General features: G+C 42.1%; 1 protein-coding gene across 4 annotated transcripts in view; it reads right to left on the bottom strand.

Annotated features, from left to right (window-relative positions):
* Positions 1-19,317, bottom strand: part of tub (TUB bipartite transcription factor) — a 265,736-nt gene that overhangs the window by 17,356 nt on the left and 229,063 nt on the right. For all 4 annotated transcript variants that reach the window (XM_052029520.1, XM_052029521.1, XM_052029519.1 and 1 more), the window contains 5 exons: positions 9,044-9,208; positions 6,297-6,418; positions 3,035-3,223; positions 1,986-2,098; positions 214-328 (listed from right to left, as the gene is read on the bottom strand). In XM_052029520.1, the coding sequence (XP_051885480.1) occupies positions 214-328; positions 1,986-2,098; positions 3,035-3,223; positions 6,297-6,418; positions 9,044-9,208 (704 nt within the window). The remainder of the gene's footprint in view (positions 1-213; positions 329-1,985; positions 2,099-3,034; positions 3,224-6,296; positions 6,419-9,043; positions 9,209-19,317) is intronic.

Genomic DNA, 19,317 nt, shown 5'->3' on the forward strand with positions numbered 1-19,317 from the left:
CATTAGTTCTTACATTCTCAAGATGATGAGGTAGGTGGGTAAATCAAAAGCTAATCCTGTAACAAAAATCAAGTGTATGAATTTGTTGCTTGGGTGTAGTCATATTTTAGTCAGAGCCATATTGTTTTCAAGCATTGTCTTTAAGAGTGGAGGATGGCAATTTGGCTGCAAGTTTATACTAATTATAAAAACCCTTTCCCACAAAATACTCACGTAGCATATAGCAGCTAGCTCTTGACGCAAATTGCATGCATCTAAGCTTGAAGTTCCTTTTTCTGGATTCACTCCATTATCATACACTGTAAACTTGGTGCCCATGAGATTTGATCTGCAATACAAATTAATTATGATATACTTAATAAATATATTGCATTATCATGCAAAGTCACAGTATTTTTTCTCTCCATGATACAGATTTTACAGCTAGTAACATTATTCCCATCTAGGAACTGCCCATTAGGTGATTTCTCACTTGTTTCACGTCATCGAGGGGAGACTACCTTAGTAAGTTTTTGATCTCAGCCAAGATCAGGGGCGTTGGTTCAATGATAGTGGGAATTTGATCAAGATTATTCACACCTTACCATATGATTATAAAATAACACACCGGAGTTTTTGGAGAAGTTTGCAAAACCCAAGGAATATTGCACGGCACTAAACACCTGAAAATTACAGTTGGAATAAATACACAAGAAATTATTCCCATTTGGTCATTTAAAATGAGACCTTAAAGGGGTTACTTTAAACACTAAATTGTGAGAGCAATCTGTAATTGCTTACATGTTCCATAAATATCAACAATTATGAAATTTAAGAACATCTGGACAAGTTGTTGAATAGGTAGATCATCCATTCCAAACTCTCTGTTCTTGCTGAATATGTGCCTGCTTGTGTGTCTTTGTGCATGCATGAATGTGTGTATAAAATAATAACTCCAAAATCCAAAATTCCATTGGCTGTGGTCAAATCATGCTTGCTAATGCCTTCCACTTCTGTACAGGCTGGAGGTGCCATGCTGACATCACTGTAAAAAGCTCCAATTGTGAGATGTCACAGATTAATGGGTCTATGAGGAAGGATACAGACTAATACAGATATACATAAACAGAACTAAATGCAAGGCAGAGGGCAGAAAGAGAAGAGAGAAAAAATTCTAGAAAGGCAAACATAATGTAGAAAAAGAACAGAATCAGCCCCAATACATGTTTCAAATTCCCTTTCATTGTAGTTGTAAAATGTGTTGTAACACCACAGCACTTCAGTCTAAATCCACACAAAATAAATTCAGTCTCTGAACAAAGCCCATCAGCATTGAAAAATTAAAATTAATGCGGGTTTAACTTTTGTATGCACTATTGTACCTACCTTAAGCTTCATTGTCTATGTTGGGTATAAATATTGAGCTGCACTGAAGTAACCCTTTCAGTTGTATCATTCTGATTAAATGCTATATTGTGCAGTCATTGTCCAGACAAGCATATCTCTTCATGAATGTCCAATGGATTTAAACTGAAGTAAAACTTCGGAAATTGTTTACTTGCCCAGTATTAGTGCTATATTTACTGCATGCAGAACGAGAAGTGCTTTGATCAATCTTTCAGCATGAAGAGTACAATTGTATTGACAGCCTATGCAGGAAGATTGGATGCAGCATAGATGCCAGGTGCTAGAGGTCAATGACGCCTGAGTGGAAACATCATCACTGTCACGTATTGCCCAGCCACAATACCTCCTGTTTTAGCCAGCACTACTCATCCAGCTCCTTTTGTCCTTTTACATAAAAGTCTTTCGTCTTGTACAAGTCAAGTACATCTCACTAGTTGAGTTACAGTACTTTTTAATAAGGGTCCAGATTATTAGAAGTTTATTGCATTTTGCATGAAATTTAAGCATGAAATTTTGCTTTAAGTAGTGTTTTCTTTCAGCTCCTTTAACTCTTCCAGGCAGAATTCACCAGCAGGTTGTTAATCATGACAATGGATTACCTGAGCTTGCCAATAAAGCTCTCTCCGCCACGTGATAGGTCAGTGGGGTCTATAGAGATGAGGTAATTTGATGTCTTGCTCTTCTTCCTCTTTCTTCCTGCCAATAAGAACACCTGAGGAGGTGAAGAGATATTGTTAAAGGTACATAGAAAAGTAACAGCAAAAAAAAATTCAAAATATCTTTCAGTTCAAACATCTTCATCAACATAATTATGGTTGTACATCACTACCGCCATCAGTCTAAAGGTCAAACATAATTTAGTTCTGAAAATGGCCCAGATTTTGCAATAAAGATCAGTAAACACAGAAGTCCTAAAGTAGGTGGCAGCTATTCACAGTGTTCTCAATTTGGACTTCTTATGGGGTCATGAAGGTGCAGAATTTCAGTGGGGAATCCTCATAATCAACCTGCACCAGTGAATTCTTATCCATTTATTTCAAAGGAAGTAAATGGCTGTGAAGTTTAATTAAGTGTTTTAAAAATTTTAATAATTTCTATTACTTTTGTTAAACAGTTTTAATAGTATTTAACAGTTTCCCAGTGTCAAAAGTAGTATACACGTAAAGATTTTTGGTATGGTGCTGGTGGTCCCTGAACCAATAGGGGATGTGGTCCTGACTATTATCCCAACTTTGACCCATAGATGGAACCCAAGTGTGATCAGAATATCTGGTCTTACCGAGTGTGTTGCTGCTAATTCAGCCCCCACTGTTGCAGACATGGAATCTCACAGCTGGCACCACCTCCTACTTGCACTGGCCTCACATGGATGTGAAGGTTCCACCTCTTACTAACTGAAGTCTATTATTTTTATTTAAGGGCAACAATTTAAGCAGTACCTTAGTTAGCAGTTTCCTTAGAAGAAGCCCATTACGTGGATCTTGAAGAACATTAAGGCCCTTCATTGGGATTGAACCAGAATGAGCATAGTATTTGTAAATAGGAATTAAAAATCCTTGAGGATTATAGTCTGAACAAAGCGGTTTTTGTGACCTTCCTGCATGATGAATTCAGAATATGACATTGAGTGTATACATAATTTACCAACCTTCTTGCCATCATCCCTTTCCAGGTGGAGGTAGTAGGTAGGATACATTCCACGGTCCATTCCCTTCTTATCCCTTGTGATTCGGCACTTAATGGTGATTCCTTGTGGAGCTGGTCTCACACCAAACTCCTCAAGGTCATCAACATTTACTAGAGCATCAGCTGGAGGGGTTGAGACAGAGGCAGCTTCCTAGAAAACAGAAACAGCTTGTGCTCTTAACAGGGAGATGTGATCAAAACTCCTGTTACTTGAGAAAGATACATCATTTTTTATTGTTAATGCTTGCATTTAACAGGACAAAAGATACTGGGGACTGGAGCCTTCTTATCTTTGCACGGGATGTGAGAAAAATGGACTTGCAGAGAAATAAAAGTTCAGATATCTTTAAAAAACCAAGTCATCTATATTATTTCCATACTACACTGGAGGCCATTCAGCCCATCAAGTCTATACCAGCTCACAGATCAATCCCATTTCCCCGCTGATTTTCCCTGTCATCCATTCACCCTACATTGCCATCAATTGTATAGAGCTGAGTAAGGGAGATGTGTCCTGATGGTGAACACTCCATGTCGGGCAAATGGAATTTTTGTTGATCTGGGCTTGGTTTGGGAAGCTTTAAGCCTAACACTTGATTTCTGTGGATGTCAAAATTTAAGCTAGCAGAATAAAATGAAAGCCAATAAATTACTAGTGAGGTAATTTAGTTTCTGAAATCTCTTAGGAGAACTCCTGCCTACTTTTCTACTCTGCATACATTGCTTTTTGGCAGAGACATGGATCGTCCAACCTCCTGCTGGCACACGATGCTGATCCACAAGTGTCAGAACAGAATACAGTGGAGTAGTTTGTTAGATGACTTAAGTGGGTACTTAGGTGGGCTTGCACAGTGAAAATGGGTCTGGGTTAATTACGGCAGGCACAGTAGTGTAGCGGTTAGCGTAACGCTTTACAGTGCCAGCGACCCGGGTTCAAATCCGGCCACTGTCTGTGAGGAGTTTGTACGTTCTCCCCATGTCTGCACGGGTTTCCTCCGGGTGCTCTGGTTTCCTCCCACATTCTAAAGACGTAAAGGTTAGGAAGTTGTGGGCACGAGATGTTGGTGCCGGAAGCGCGGCGACACTTGCGGGCTGCCCCCAGAACACTATGCAAAAAGATATATTTCACTGTGTGTTTCGATGTACATGTGACTAATAAAGAAACCTTATCTTATTATAGAGTCAGAGTCCGACAGCATGGCAAGTGGCCCTTCAGCCCACCGAGTCCATGCTGACTACTTGAGCACCCATTTACACTAATTCTACACCAACCCCATTTTATTCTCCTTACATTTCCATCCACATCCTCCCCAGTTTCTACCACTCACCTACACATCAGGGGCAATTTACAGTGGCCAACCTGCACATCTGTGGGAAGTGGGAGGAAAGCAGAGCAGCCAGGGGATACCCACACAGTCACATGAAGAAGGTGCTAACTCCACACAGACAGCACCAGAGATAAGGATTGAACCAAGAGAGAAAATGGGCAAATTCAATGAGAGAGCAATGCAAGTGCTTTTCAAAAAATGACATAAAGGAGGGCTATCCTATGTTCTACAGAAAACCACAGTCTCTCTGTTCGTTATGCTGGGCATACGGCTAAGATGGCCTTCCCAACAGATTGGACCTGGTATAATTAGGGCCTTAGTGCTGGAGATGTTGCAGAGCACACAGACATTAATTCATTTATTCTGTCAGTGGATTTGGAGGATTTTGTACAGACGACATTGGTGGGTATCTCCCCAGTGCTTTGAGGTTCCTACAGTAAGTAGCCTAAGCCTCAGAAGCAGATAGGAGAGCAGGGGTCACTGCTGCCTAGCAGACCACAAGCTTTGCACCAGATCTAAGATCTTGATCATCAACCACTCTTTTCCTCAGACGACCACAGGCAGTGCTTGTGCACTGAAGGCAATGGTAAATTTCATCATTGATGTCCGCCTTTGCTGAGAGGTATTACCCGTGATATGGGAAATAGTCCACATTTTCCAGGATCTTACTGTGGATCTTTGTTGGTGGAGCACCGTATGAAGCGGTGGGGACAGGTTGGTAGAGGACAGGTTGCAGATGTTTAGACCCATCCTCTTCTAGGTTACGGTGACCAAATCAATGACAAAGTGGAGATTGGTTCCAAACAAATGCATATGCAAGTATCTGTTGCCTACCACAGTTCAAGTACTGAGGTTGGGGTGATCTTGGTTCTGGAGTGGAGGTGACAAATGTATAATAGTTTCCCTAAACCTTTAGGTTTTATCAAGTCCAGCAGGAAGCCTGTTAGAGGTGAGGTACAGCATTGCCATGAGAAAAGTTGAAAAAAGTGTCAGAGGAACTTCGTAGCCTAGTTTACTTCATGTCTGGATTGACACTGGACCTGTTGGGGACCCATTTGTTCCTAATATCAAATATAATATGGAGAGAGATATTTCCAGGCAGCCAAATTTGAGGAGGATGTCCCTCTCAGTCAATACAGTCAAAGGCATTAATGAGGTCAGAAAACCTACATATGGTGATTGGTGCTGCTCTATTTCTCTTGGAGTTTTAGTGTGGTGAAGAGTGGATTTAAGATAGTCAATCCATGCCCTTCACTTATAATGGAACAAAGACTGATGTAAGTCACAGAAAATGAAGAGGTTGGTTTTAGCCAACAAATTCATAATGAATCTTGGATTTACTTCATTTTCAAGTGGATAAAGTTAAGAAATGGGAATCTTTTTGTAATGAAAACATTTGAGACAATCTGACATTTCAATAACAGAGCAGAATCAGACAGATGCATGTTAAACACTGTCCAGCTGAGAGATGAAAGACATGGCAGAAACACTCGGGGTACATTTTATTGAGTGACTGCACCAATTGCAGTTCCCACACCAGCAACTTTGCTGAGTTTGGCTCATAATTTATGTTGAATACGAGGCAATTCCCCACTGTCAATCTCTGGCAATCAAATTCATTTCAACCAGGATCCTTACATTTAATGTGCAGAACAAACTATCATCCTGTCATGTTCCACAGCGATCAGAAAGGAAGAAATTAAATGGTTTCACACCCCAAAAACTTTCTACTGGAAGGAAAGGCCTTTAGTTGTAAATGATAACAAGGCGGGGAAAAACATGCTATCAAAGTAATGCAGAGCTTGGAGATGGGAAGATTAATATTCTGCTCCCTGGACCTTTCACTTTTCCACATAATAAATATTGAACAACAGTGACATTTTTTTCCCGTCCCACCTTATTGGATTTTTTACTTGAAGCCGAGCCTGGCCTGGTATTACAATTCACTTGGGAAGAGCTGGAGCTAACTTCATCTTCTTCGTCCTCTTCCTCATCAAAGTTCATGCTACTGGAAATGCCTGCTTGAGGGAAAGGGAATCTGTTAACGGCCAACTTCCATGATCATCTATATAGTCCATATTTAAAACTTGCACCTACACTGCTAAAATTGAACACTTCTATGGCTCAAGGTCAAACAGCTGTTGGGAGTGAGATTAGTCTCAAAGATGCAAATGTTTTGAAGGCAGGTTTCATGAATTTGCACTCCTGGTACATGAAGAATCCAAAAAGGAGTTTTCTCCTGGTTAGAACATCCCGAGGAGCTCAATCTAAAGCTCAAAGTTCTGCACCTACAGCACAGTCTCATGAAATCAGACCTGTGGAACATATTTCCTTTTAACAATGGAGCAATAGATTGCCCAAAAAGGGTAAAAATATAACAATGGTAAAAGATTTTATGGTGAGAGACATAAATAGTCATATTAGTAAACAGGAGTGGAAATCCTGAATGGCCTGTGCCTCCTAAATGCCAGGGTAATCCGAGACGCTCGCTGGAGGAGCAGGTGAGCTGAGAAGTCACGGCATTTGTCTGAACCTGTGATGGGGTGGGGGGAAGATGGGGGAATTCGGATACTGTAGAAATAGTTGTTGGGTTGGAATAAATAGCAGCAATCAGATATTTGATTGTGCAGTGTCACATTTGTGTGGGCTACATATTTCCAATCAATGAATATTGTAATGGAGATTGGGGACTTACTGGATGGATTGGGAAATTTGTGATAAAATCACCTTGTCAGTTTTTGACAGCTGGTAAACCTGGGGTCTGAAAGTAAATCCTGGCATGGAGCCTGTCAGTGTTGATTGGAAATGCCCTACAACGCTCTGAGCTTCATTGGTCATCTGGGAGGTGACTTCCTTGTGGAAATTTGAGCCCAGGAACTAATAAGTACAGGCTTTGAGGCTGGGTGACTAGAGGAAGATGTGGGCCAAGGTGTGTGAAAAGAGAGCATAAACTAAAGGAGAACACCAGGGACCTTAGGAAATGAGTCAGTTGGAGATACTATTTATACTTTCAATTCTGTGAGCATTTTGCCCTGCTGGAGGCAGGTTCTGACTGAGCTCTACATCACAAAAATCATCCCTTCAATATCTGCAGAAAGTTAAAATCTTCCACAAATTCCAGGCTGTAGTAGCTTTCAATGTATGCCTTTGTTTAACACTTGAAATAAAATGAATAATTTAATCCCAGACAGATTTAGACAAGACTCCACTTTCAAAACACAAATATAAGAGGGAAAGTTTAAGAAATGTCTTTGACAAATCTCAGAACTTGGTTACAATTGAAATGTCCGAATGACACACAAGTTCCCAGAACTTGCTCCCGATTTTGCTTGTAATGACCTGCTAACCTTTATGTAAGAACAGCGTTGGGTAATGTGGATAGAGTAATGGTCTGGTGGGTCTTAAGTTCAAATTCAAGTTATACTTTATTGTCATTCAACCATATGCTATAAAAACACATGGAGGAGCGAAATGTCATTTCCCCCAGACTCACACAACAGAGGACATACGATAAATGCAGACAAAAAGAATTGTGTAAGTACAAATAGTGCAAAAAACGGTATATAAAGAACACAAAATTAGCACAGGGTTAGTGCAAAACCGAGTTGGACGAAGAAAGTACAGAACTCAGTGTGTTGCATTAAATGTATAAACATGTTCAGCAGCAGCCAATGTTCTTATACGCTGTTGTGCAAACCAGGGCTTTTGACGCGGCATTTGTCTGAAACTGCTTCCAGGGTATTCAGGAGCCTGATAGCCTGGGGGGAGAAACTGTTGCACAGTCTGGTAGTTCTGGCCTGGATGCTCTGGTACCGCTTGCCAGACGGCAGTGGGACAAATAGGTAGTGGGAGGGATGAGAAGGGTCATCTATGATTCTGCAGACCTTGAGTGTGCATCGTGTGTTGTAGATATCCAGGATGGAGGGAAGAGGTGCTCCAATGATCTTTCCAGCTGTGCTTGCAATTCTCTGCAAGGTCTTACGGTCAGAGTTGTTACAGTTACCATACCAGGCAGAGATGCAGCTGGTCAGGACACTCTCAATGGTACCCCTGTAGAATGTGGTGAGGGTGGGGGAACTTTTGTGGACTGGAATTGAATTCAGAACCGGCCTCTGTAACAACATCTTTTCTTTCTCTTGTATGAAAATACCCTTTATGTTTCTAGTTTATGTACAATTGACATTCCCTGTGCCTTTAGCAGCATGCTAACCTTCATTAAACGGTCACTCTCCCTCCCAGCACAGCCACAAAAATGAAAATATCATGCCAGTTAAATGGGTGGCTCTCTGACTTTGGGGAGCAGGCGGCTTGCTGAGATGGAGTGAACTTTATTTGGAGTTCTTTAGTGAGTAATAGTCATGCAGCACAGAAACAGGTCCTTCAGCTCCCCAAGTCTGCACCTACCAACAGGGCATCCATTAACACCAAGTCTACACTAATCCCATTTTATTCTTCCCACATTCCCATCAATAACCTCATCCCCCTTCCTAGATTCAGACTACAGGATAAAAATTACCTTTGATGTAGCTCAAAACAATGTTTCCCCACTAAAATGGATTGGGTTAATTTATTTCAGAACAATAAGAAATACTTGATCTAGGTTTCAGTGCCTATTGTTTGACAAGCAAAATAAACAAATTCACCTTTCTTTTGCATCGTTGCTCTGAGGTCCTGCTTTGTTGCCTGCTGCACACTCGCTGCTGTGTCTGTGTCCTCATCTTCATTGCTGGATTGACCTACAGTGAGAATCTGAACTTGACTTCCCACCTCCTGGACATCATCCTGAAAGGCAGCTGGGCCATCGATTCCTGGTGGGTCAAAAGAGATGAACTAAATATTACAGTAAACTGTTTCTTAGCTTTCATAGTTTTAGGTTAGGGAAGTATGAAGAATCCAGACTAAAATCTAATGACATGACTGCTAACTGACTACTGCACTTCAACATGCACATATTCCACAGAAGACTGACCAAGGGTAACTCTGAGTACAGTGGAGACCCAAGAGACTGCAGATGCTGTAATCTGGAGCAAAAAACAAACTGCTGGTCTCCCAAAATGCCGACCATCCCTTTGCCTCCAGAGATGCTGCCTGACCCACTAAGTTCCTCCAGCAGTTTGTTTTTAACTCTTATGGCATAGATGGAGATGGAGAATTCAGCTGAAAGCGCATTGGAGATAAACACACCACTGCTTCAACGAGAAAAAAGAAATTTTCCTTTATCTAGCTTCGCCAAACCATTTGATAATTCTCACTGAAGGAAAGAGTCACAGAGAGGATACAGCAAGGAAGCAGGCCCTTCGGCCCATCAAGCACCCACTTACACTTACTACACTGAAAGAGTCGTACTGCACAGAAGCAGCCCTATAGCCCACCACATCCAGACTATATCCTACATTAATCCCATTTTATTTAATTCTCCCCACTTTCTCACCAACTCTCGCCAGATTCAACCACTCACCTACACACCATGGACAAATTACAGTGGCAAATTAACCTACCGACCCACACTCCTTTGGGATGTGGGAGAAATCCAGAGCACTGGAGGAAACCCACAAGAATGCACATACTGCACACTTGCAGCAGCTGAGGTCAGGATTGAACCCAGGTCTCTGGTACTGTGCCACTGAGCTTCCCTGATAAAGCTCAGAATGAGAAAGCCAACGTGGGTGGTGGCATCAATGAATTAAGGATGAGGGATACCAGGCTCCAGGTTTATTTCATTATGAAGATCAAGGGTCATCTTCCATTCTTCTTCCTTTGACATCATCACAACGCTGTGCCTACCCAATCACACAACTGCCCACCATCATGTGCTCCATCAACCATCTACAGAAGATTAATATTTGCAGCCAACTGAATTTTTGATTTTTCAAGGTCTGTTAGTAATCATGGAAAGGGTACACTAATTTTAAATATGGAAGCAAAAGTAACCGTATGCTCTTAAATATAACTTTTAAAATCTGATTTCCTTAGCTGGTAGTGAAACCCCAGTTTTATTATATTAATTTGCAAACTGGAACCTTTTATTACTTGTATCTATGATAAACCAATTGTCAACATGATATGCTGATTTAACCCTTCCTTTTTCAAGGGGAAAAGAATCAGGTGAAGTTTTTAATAGCTATCCCAAAACAGTAACTTGTCTTTACATCATTTTAGGTTTTAATTCAGCTGCTGTACACTTGGATGATTTTCACTTTGTAAAACCTTAGTAGACATTGTGATTGAAAATAGTTTTACTGATTATAATGGTAAGTTTCTAGGCCTTTGTATAATATTCTTTGATTAACACTGACTGATTATTCAAAATTATGAGCACGTGAGAGAGAATAGGTTACTGGGAAATACCTGAGGGACATGGGATTAGAACATGAAACAGTACAGCACAATACAGGCCCTTCGGCCCACAATGTTGTGCTGACCTTTAAACCTCACCTAAGACTATCTAACCCCTTCCTCCCACATATCCCTCTATTTAAAATTCCTCCACATGCCTATCTAGCAATCTCTTGAATTTGGCCAATAATTGCTCTGTGAGGTAGCGAAGACTTACTCGGCAGAATAGCTTTCTTCTCTGTTACAAGAAAATATGAAAGAATGAAATGTAGAAAATAAACCGGTTGCTCTTTTGAGCCTGTCAGAAAGGTTTAGCTTATAGTACTTGAAATGAAAATCATAACACGCAGTAATAATTGCATATTGCAGCTATTTAGAAAAGCAATGCAAGTGCACCAGAACAGTTTTGAGGAACTGGCAGAGACATTAAATTTTGTGCTCTTAAATGGATACGACTGCTTTCAGTCTGGTTCTTGCAGACTATTGTGGTGGTAGATTATTAATATTACTTCTCAATTGTGGATGTTGGCTGCTCTATTATAGCTTTCTGTCTGGTTACTGTATGGTGACAAATTACCTCTACATAAATGAGCTTTCAAAGTTGCAGAATATAAATGGACACTGCCACTATGAAATAGGTCAGCAGTCTGCACTCTCCCTCACAGGAATAAATTTCTACATAATTCTTCAAAAAAATTAAGTAAAACTCATCATCAATGCAACCTCTTTTGTAAATCCTTCCATTACAAACTTTGGTAAATTCAGTCATCTCCAAGTGTAGGCAATAATATAAAAGCAAATCAGTCAATGCAGTCACATTAGGAAACATTCTAATCAGTGAAAAAAGCAAACGTAATTAATCGTCAGAAATAAAGATTCAAATAAAACAAACAGTTTCTTTAAAGAAGTGATTTTTTAATATATGCTGCATCTATCTGTTCATAAAAGATTGAAAGAAAACTATTGTCTCAAATTTCTTTGCAAAGGAGAACAGGGAAAGGTCATTGCTCAACGATTGAATAAGCCTTCCTGTCCATCTCTTTCAGCAACTAGATTGACTCATTGATGACAATCCTCATCAGTGAAAAGAACTGGTTTTCTTTTCTGAAATATTAACACAGAAGTGCATGTTGAAACTCTGCCTCTTAACTCAAAATGATTGGCATGTGCATTAATGCGGCTTTATGTTGGACAAATGATTCTGTAGAAAGGCCCGTAGTTCTCACAGATCCCGCAGAAATTTAAGTTACACTGTAAGATAGCCCACAATATCTGGAGCAACCGATCAGCATTGAATAATGATTGCATAACCATTTTGAAATCACAGTGAATATTTCACAGGGAGTTGTGCCTTTTCTCAGCAGCTCAATATTAATGATTTCCTGGTGTATCGGGGGACAGGTTTGAGAACTCAAGTTGATGGCAAAAAAAAAGTGGCCATCTGTACCAGCACCAGCAGCTCTGGTTCCCTGAAGCTGGCGGGAGAAGGCAGGGTGAAGCTCAGGCGGACCGGAAAGGGCGATGGCCTAGCGGACCGTGTAGGGTGAACCAGGAGCAGGGCTGGACAGAGCGAAGGGGGCGACCAACCAAGGGACGTGTAATAGTAACCGGCCGTAGGCTGAAACAGCGACAGCGGGGTGACTGGAGGTGGACCGCGAAATGCCAAGAGGTGCAGGGCGACGGGCCAGCGCACCGGGGGGGGGGGGGGGGGGGGGGGGTGTGAAGCATGAACACGCTGAGAAGGCCGAGCGAAGCGAGAGTGAACTACGAGGGCACAGAGACAGCGGACGGCAGGGAAAAGCAGGATCCTGAGGGGACCTGCAAATTGGGTGCGGACCTGCAAGGGAAACGTCAGGATAGATGCGGACCGTGTAGGGTGAACCAGGAGCAGGGCTGGACAGAGCGGGGTGACTGGAAGTGCATCGCGAAATGCGAAGAGGTGCGGGGCGACGAGCCAGCGCACCAGGTATGAACACGCTGAGAAGGCCGAGCGAAGCGAGAGTGAATTACGAGGGGCCTGGAAGGGAGAAGGCGAGGTGGGATTCGGGCGGACCTGGAAGGGAAACGTCAGGATAAATGCGGACTGTGTAGGGTGAACCAGGAGCAGGGATGGACCGAGCGACTAACAGTAATGAGCCGTAGGCTGAAGCAGCGAGAGTGTGGTGATTGGAGGTTGTCCGGGCAACGTGGGGAGAGCGTGGACACGGCCGGGTGAAACAGAAAACAATGCGGGCAAATGGAATTAGTGTGGAGGGGTACAAGGGCAGCATAAACATGGTGGGCCGTATGGCCTGTTCCTGTGCCATATGACACTATGACTAACAATCAGTGCTGTTGGTGGAAATATGGCCCAGAGTTGCTTCTATTGACAATGCTTCCAACAGGAAGGGTGGAACACGTGCGGACCTGAAAGGGGGAAGGGGGGGCCAGGCGGACCTGGAGGGAAACATCAGGATTGATGCAGTCCATGTAGGATGAACCAGGAGCAGGGCTGGACAGAGCGAAGGGGGCGACTAACTAAGGGATGTGTAACGGTAATCGTTCGTAGACTGAAGCAGCGAGAGCGGGGTGATTGGAAGTGGACCGCGAAATGCGAAGAGATGCGGGGCGACGAGCCAGCGCAACAGATGGGGTGAAGCACGAACGAGCTGAGAGGGCAGAACGAAGCGAGAGTGAACTACGAGGGACCGGGCAGGGAGAGGGCGGTACTCAGGCGGACCTGGAAGGGAGAAGGCGGGGTGGGGCTCAGGCGGACCTGGAAGGAAAACGTCAGGATCGATGCGGACTATGTAGGGTGAACCAGGAGCAGCGATGGACAGAGCGAAGGGGGCGATTAACCAAGGGACGTGTGACAGTAATGGGCCGTAGGCTGAAGCAGCGAGAGCGGGGTGACTGGAAGTGGACCGCGAAATGTGGTGAGAGCGTGGACACGGCCGGGTGAAGTAGAAAACGATGCGGGCAAATGGAATTAGTGTAGTGGGGTAAAAGGGCAGCATAAACATGGTGGGCCGTATGGCCTGTTCCTGTGCTGTATGACACTGACTATGACTAGCAATCAGTGCTGTTGGTGGAAATATGGGCCAGAGTTGTCTCTGTTGACAATGCTTCTAACAGGAAGGGTGGAACACGAGCGGACCTGGAAGGGTGAAGGCTCAGCAGACCAAGTAGGGTGAACAGATGGACAGAGTGAAAGGGCAACAAAGCGAGGAATGCGCAACAGTAATTGGCCGCCGGGTGAAGCAGGGAGAGCGAAATGATTGGAAGTGAAGCAAAATGCGAAGAGGTGCGGGGAGACGAGCCAGCGCACCAGGTGGGGTGAAGCATGAACGAGCTGCGAGGGCAGAGCGAAGCGAGAGTGAACTACGAGGGACCGGGCAGGGAGAGGGCGGTACTCAGGCGGACCTGGAAGGGAGAAGGCGGGGTGGGGCTCAGGCGGACCTGGAAGGGAAACGTCAGGATAGATGCGGACCGTGTAGGGTGAACCAGGAGCAGCGATGGACAGAGCGAAGGGGGCGACCAACCAAAGGGACGTGTGACAGTAACCGGCCGTAGGCTGAAGCAGCGAGAGCGGGGTGACTGGAGGTGGACCGCGAAATGTGGCGAGAGCGTGGACACGGCCGGGTGAAGCAGAAAACGATGCGGGCAGATGGAATTAGTGTGGAGGGGTAGAAGGGCAGCATAAACATGGTGGGCCGTATGGCCTGTTCCTGTGCTGCATGACACTGACTATGACTAACAATCAGTGCTGTTGGTGGAAATACGGGCCAGAGTTGCTTCTATTGACAATGCTTCCGATAGGAAATCCTGGGAATGTTCTGAAGTTTAATTTGCCCTGAGAGGAATTGTCATCTGACCATGTGAGTGAAAAGGCTTCCAGTCTTGTTGGTGCTGCACAGGAGGTCACAATGGAAGTGACAGAAAGGAGGAGGTGAGGACAGGGGTAGTTGGTTCCTCACGAAAGATGGGCAGCTCCTTAGAGTCATGATGAAAAGTAGTACTAAGTAGCCAATGAAGGTCAACTCCAGGAGTGTATCCCCTGGGACCTGGATGACTGCCAGGAGAAGTGTAATGGCCTCACATGAGTTTTCAAGGTAAATGATTGTATCTTTGAATACCATATCCCACAAGACACTGCTCTCCTCACTACATCCACATTTCTCACTCAGAAACAATCTATATCCCTCAGGACTTGTGCCCAGTACTTATATCCATCCCAGTTCAAATGAAAATGAATGAATGACTTTTATGTTATTGACCTGAAAGTTCAACTTATTTCTCTCATCACAAATGGCACCTGCTCAGATCAGTACTTCTAGTATTTTCTACTTTTAATCCATATGTTTCCTGTCAGCTCTACACACATTGCACTGCTGCAAGTTCACACCAACATCTTGCAGCTTGAGCTAACTATTCAACCATGATAGGCCATTGCTCATGCTGACTCTATGACACTGACTGGCGTATCTCCTCCTTTCTTACAAGACAGACTACACAGTGAAAGGCAGCAGAGACTAAACCGAGGGAGAAAGATATACTTTGCAACCCTCAGGGCAGAGATTATTAATCTTCATTGCTGCATTGGTAATATAACATCACAACAGCCTGACGTTGCAGCCTATTTTGTGGATTTCACGAATGATACAAAAGAACACTGTTCAGGATATTAGATTATTCTTTAATACATCTAATCATTTCTTTACCAAGAAAATGTGAAATTAATGACATTTCTTCTTATATAGATAGTCTGCTGTCAATCAACCATCCCTGAGAGTTGTGGGCACAGCTCAGCACATCACGGAAACCAGCCTCCCCTCCATGGACTCTGCACTTCTCATTGCCTTGGTAAAGCAGCCAGCATAATCAGAGACCCCACCCACCCTAGACATTCTCTCTTCTCCCCCCTCCCATCAGGCAGAAGATACAAAACACTGAAAGCACGTACCAACGGGCTCGAGGACAGCTTCTATTCCCCTGGTATGAGACTATTGAACGGTCCCCTAGTACGATAAGATGGACTCACAATATACCTCGTTGTGGCCTTGCACCTTATTGTCTGCCTGCACTGCACTTTTTCTGTAACTGTAACATTTTACTCTGCATTCTGTTATTGTTTTCCCTTATACTATCTCAATGCACTGATGTGATGACCTTGGTACATGCAACAATAGTAAACCAATTTACAATTAATACTGGAACTAAACACTCATCCAGAGTAGATGAAGGAAATGGATTCTATCCCATTTCATTTAAGAAAAAAATTCAAAAAATACTTTTAAACAAAATAATTGAACAGGATTCTAATCAACATTTCTGAGGGTTAAGTGTTACTGACATTAGTTTTCCAGTAACTTTTTAATTCAGACCTCTTCATACTTGGTGCTGTTAATTGTTGCTATGTAAAGTCTTATTATTCTTAATCATTTCTTTCCACACATGCCTTCTAATTGTTTTAACCTATTTTCTCCCCAACAACACAAATTCCATTACATTTGTAAAATCATTGCTACTGCCAGGCAAAAATCACATGACAAAAATAAAACTGATTTATATCAACTAAGACTCCATTTCTAACATTTGTTTTCATTGTTAGTGAAAGGCAGGGCCAATATTTGTGAGTAAACCTCTGGTTTGACAAAAGTTCCTTCTTGAGATTGTTCCTCAATGTATCCTGAGATGTAGTTTTGCGGGAATCTGAATTTCTGAGTCTATCTAATAATTTTCTGCAGAACTCAATGATATGAAGGTTTAATAATTACAGTTTAAAGTCTTTAAATATTTCTGTAAATATCCATCAATGAAAAACAATTTGGGAGAAATGTATAAAAGGCAGATAATCCAATTTGGCATTTTTTGTTCACAATAATAACAAAATTAACATTGTAATCTTTAGGCAAACTAATGTAATAGGGAAGTTAACTGGAGTTGGACACACAGATGTATATTTTTATGAGATATATTTAATAACATTCATTTTCCCTCTATAAAAGGAATATAGTCTCTTGTACGTGGATTTATATCATTATATTTAATTTACAAACACAGGCAGAGCAATCAGAGTACAATTCACTGGAACATGGTCTTTTTCTCTCTAGTACAACCTGACGAGCTGTGTGATGTACAAAATCGAAGGTACAAAATGGTGTGACAAAGTAGGATGGACTATATAGGTCTGTTTCTTGTTGGACTCTCAGGGGTACATCAGGAGAGGTACAAAGGGAACCTATAAATTTATCGAAGAACTTGGAAATGCAGGGAAGTAGGAAGGGTGAGAATATTGAAAGAACAATCAAGGATGGTGGTGTTGCTTTTTTCCCCTATTTTCCATGTTCTTGTTTCACTTCTGCCCTATGTTACACATGGTAACAATCCTTCTGAATTACAAAGTAATTCCTCACAGAAGGAGATCTTTGTGCTGCTCCTAATGCAGGAAAGACCACGATGGTTGTTGAGGAAATGTATGGAATGCAGGGTCTGGCAATGATACTGGCTGTGTCTCTGGAAGTATTTGGTCGATCATCAGTGTGGGCAGCGTGGACCTTGTTTGGTTGCATGGACAGTGGTATTTTTCTGAAAAAAAGAACTGTTGGAAATCAGGAGATAAGAATACTTACAGAAATCTCCTGAGGTCAGGAACAGTTCTGTTTAGCATTATCTTACCTCCTTCGATGGAACATCCAGCTCAAACTGCTAATGAAACAACCCTTACTCTTACCCTGACTCTGGCCAACACACGTCCACAGAGATTTTAAAACTTTGCTGCTTTTGTCCATTGCCTGAACTGAAACCCCTCCATCAAGTGTTTCTACAGTTATAAGTCCCCTTTAACTGGCTGCATCTTTTTGAAGTCTTCAACAGATTATGTTTCCATGCTGCTAATGAAGGATAAACTTCTGGAACACATGTTTATGGAGCAAATAGTCGCAGGCTTTGCATTGACTGGGGTCAAGACCACTGATATAAATTTACATTCAGGAGAGGGATCCAGACCTTCATTTAGTGGCATGATTGGAGTAATGTGGGAGAAGAGCAGGGGAATGGGAATAGTTGGATACCATCATACAATTCTATGGGAGTAACTAGAATTCTGTACAATTTCCTTCTTCAATCATCACCAAAAATACATTGAAAGCTCTGCATAATGAGAGCCGTATCTCAACTTGGAATTTAATTTCAATTATGTTTTAGTTTTAAAAAAAGCAAACAATTGCAGTTAAAATAACTAATAAGACATTCAGTGAACAACACTGAGTAATTCTTACATAAATACTTTGACGCATCAGAAGGAACCCACTATTGCTGTATACTGTGGTAGAGAATGATGCCATATGGTGTACTGTCATCTGTGGACATCAACTAATAATGTTTGGTACTCAGCAAAGCTTACCACAACATGGAACTTTTCTCCCTTTTCACTCCAAAGGCCTGACGGTTGCCATTTGCAATTATAAACAGTCAATCATGGATAAACACCTCAAACAGTTGATACAGATTGGATTTACAAGGGATAACACTCCAGCTTTTCTCTTGTGAAAAGGAGCTTCATTTGGTTGGAGCAGGTAATTTTCAAAGGAAAGCCATTTTTGCTCAAGTGATCCCTGGTTAGGCATAAGGGTCTGAATATCAAGCTAATGTCCTTCATGAATAGAAAGGGTTTATATTCAAATAATATCCAGATGGCAACAAAACATTATGCAGAATATCATGAGCTTTTGTCCATGATGTGTGCATAATGTTTTCATTGGTCTAATGAGCTGTATCCATGGTTTTTGAACCATTTAGATATGTTTAAAAACTGAGGAGCCTTCATACTTAAATATCTTGGTCAAACCGCCAGTGAGAATCTCCTGCTCTTTTGCAAAGAGTGTCATGTCATTCTTACATCCTTATCTGAAAGTGCACCACTTGCTCTGTACTGCATTGAAATGTCAGCCTAGATTAAGTCCCTGAAGTGATATTTAAACCTGTAACCCTCTGACTCAGAAGCAAAGTGTTACCGCTACACCAAGGCTGAAAAACTAAGCTTAGGATGTAAAGAAGTATATAACACATGAAAAACACATTCCTCTAATATCGACAAGATTTTTCATCTTTTGGAACCCAGTATGGGAAGCCTGTGCAGCTGCATTGATTTGCAAGTGATAGCCAACCACATAGTTGTGTTACCACTTATGCAGCAACTCCTAAAGACCAAAGGATGCAATGTTTCTCCAAAGTCTCTGCCCAAAATAACTTTCATCTTTTGGTGAGTTGCAGCCTTTAGTACTTTTTCCCAACCAGTGGCCCTGTCGAGTTGATGGAAGTAACTTGGTTTACAAAACTCACCACCCTATTCTCTCCTGAATTACCAGTGCAGGTGTAACTTGTATTCATTATTTTACTTTTCTCTTTCAATTACTTGCAAATGTCACAGATTTTTTTTTAGATTTATAGGTTAAAAGTAGGTTCTAAAATTCAAAAGATTCTTTTGAATTTTGGAAGGTGCCATGTTTTCTGATGACCGATGAAATAAACCCCAATGTTTACCTTTCCTTTCAGATGTATTTTGAGTTAACAATGAGGAAAATACTTATTTTCCTGCAGT

Source organism: Pristis pectinata, chromosome 14 (genome assembly GCF_009764475.1).
Source record: "Pristis pectinata isolate sPriPec2 chromosome 14, sPriPec2.1.pri, whole genome shotgun sequence".
In the NCBI taxonomy this organism is placed as follows: domain Eukaryota; kingdom Metazoa; phylum Chordata; class Chondrichthyes; order Rhinopristiformes; family Pristidae; genus Pristis; species Pristis pectinata.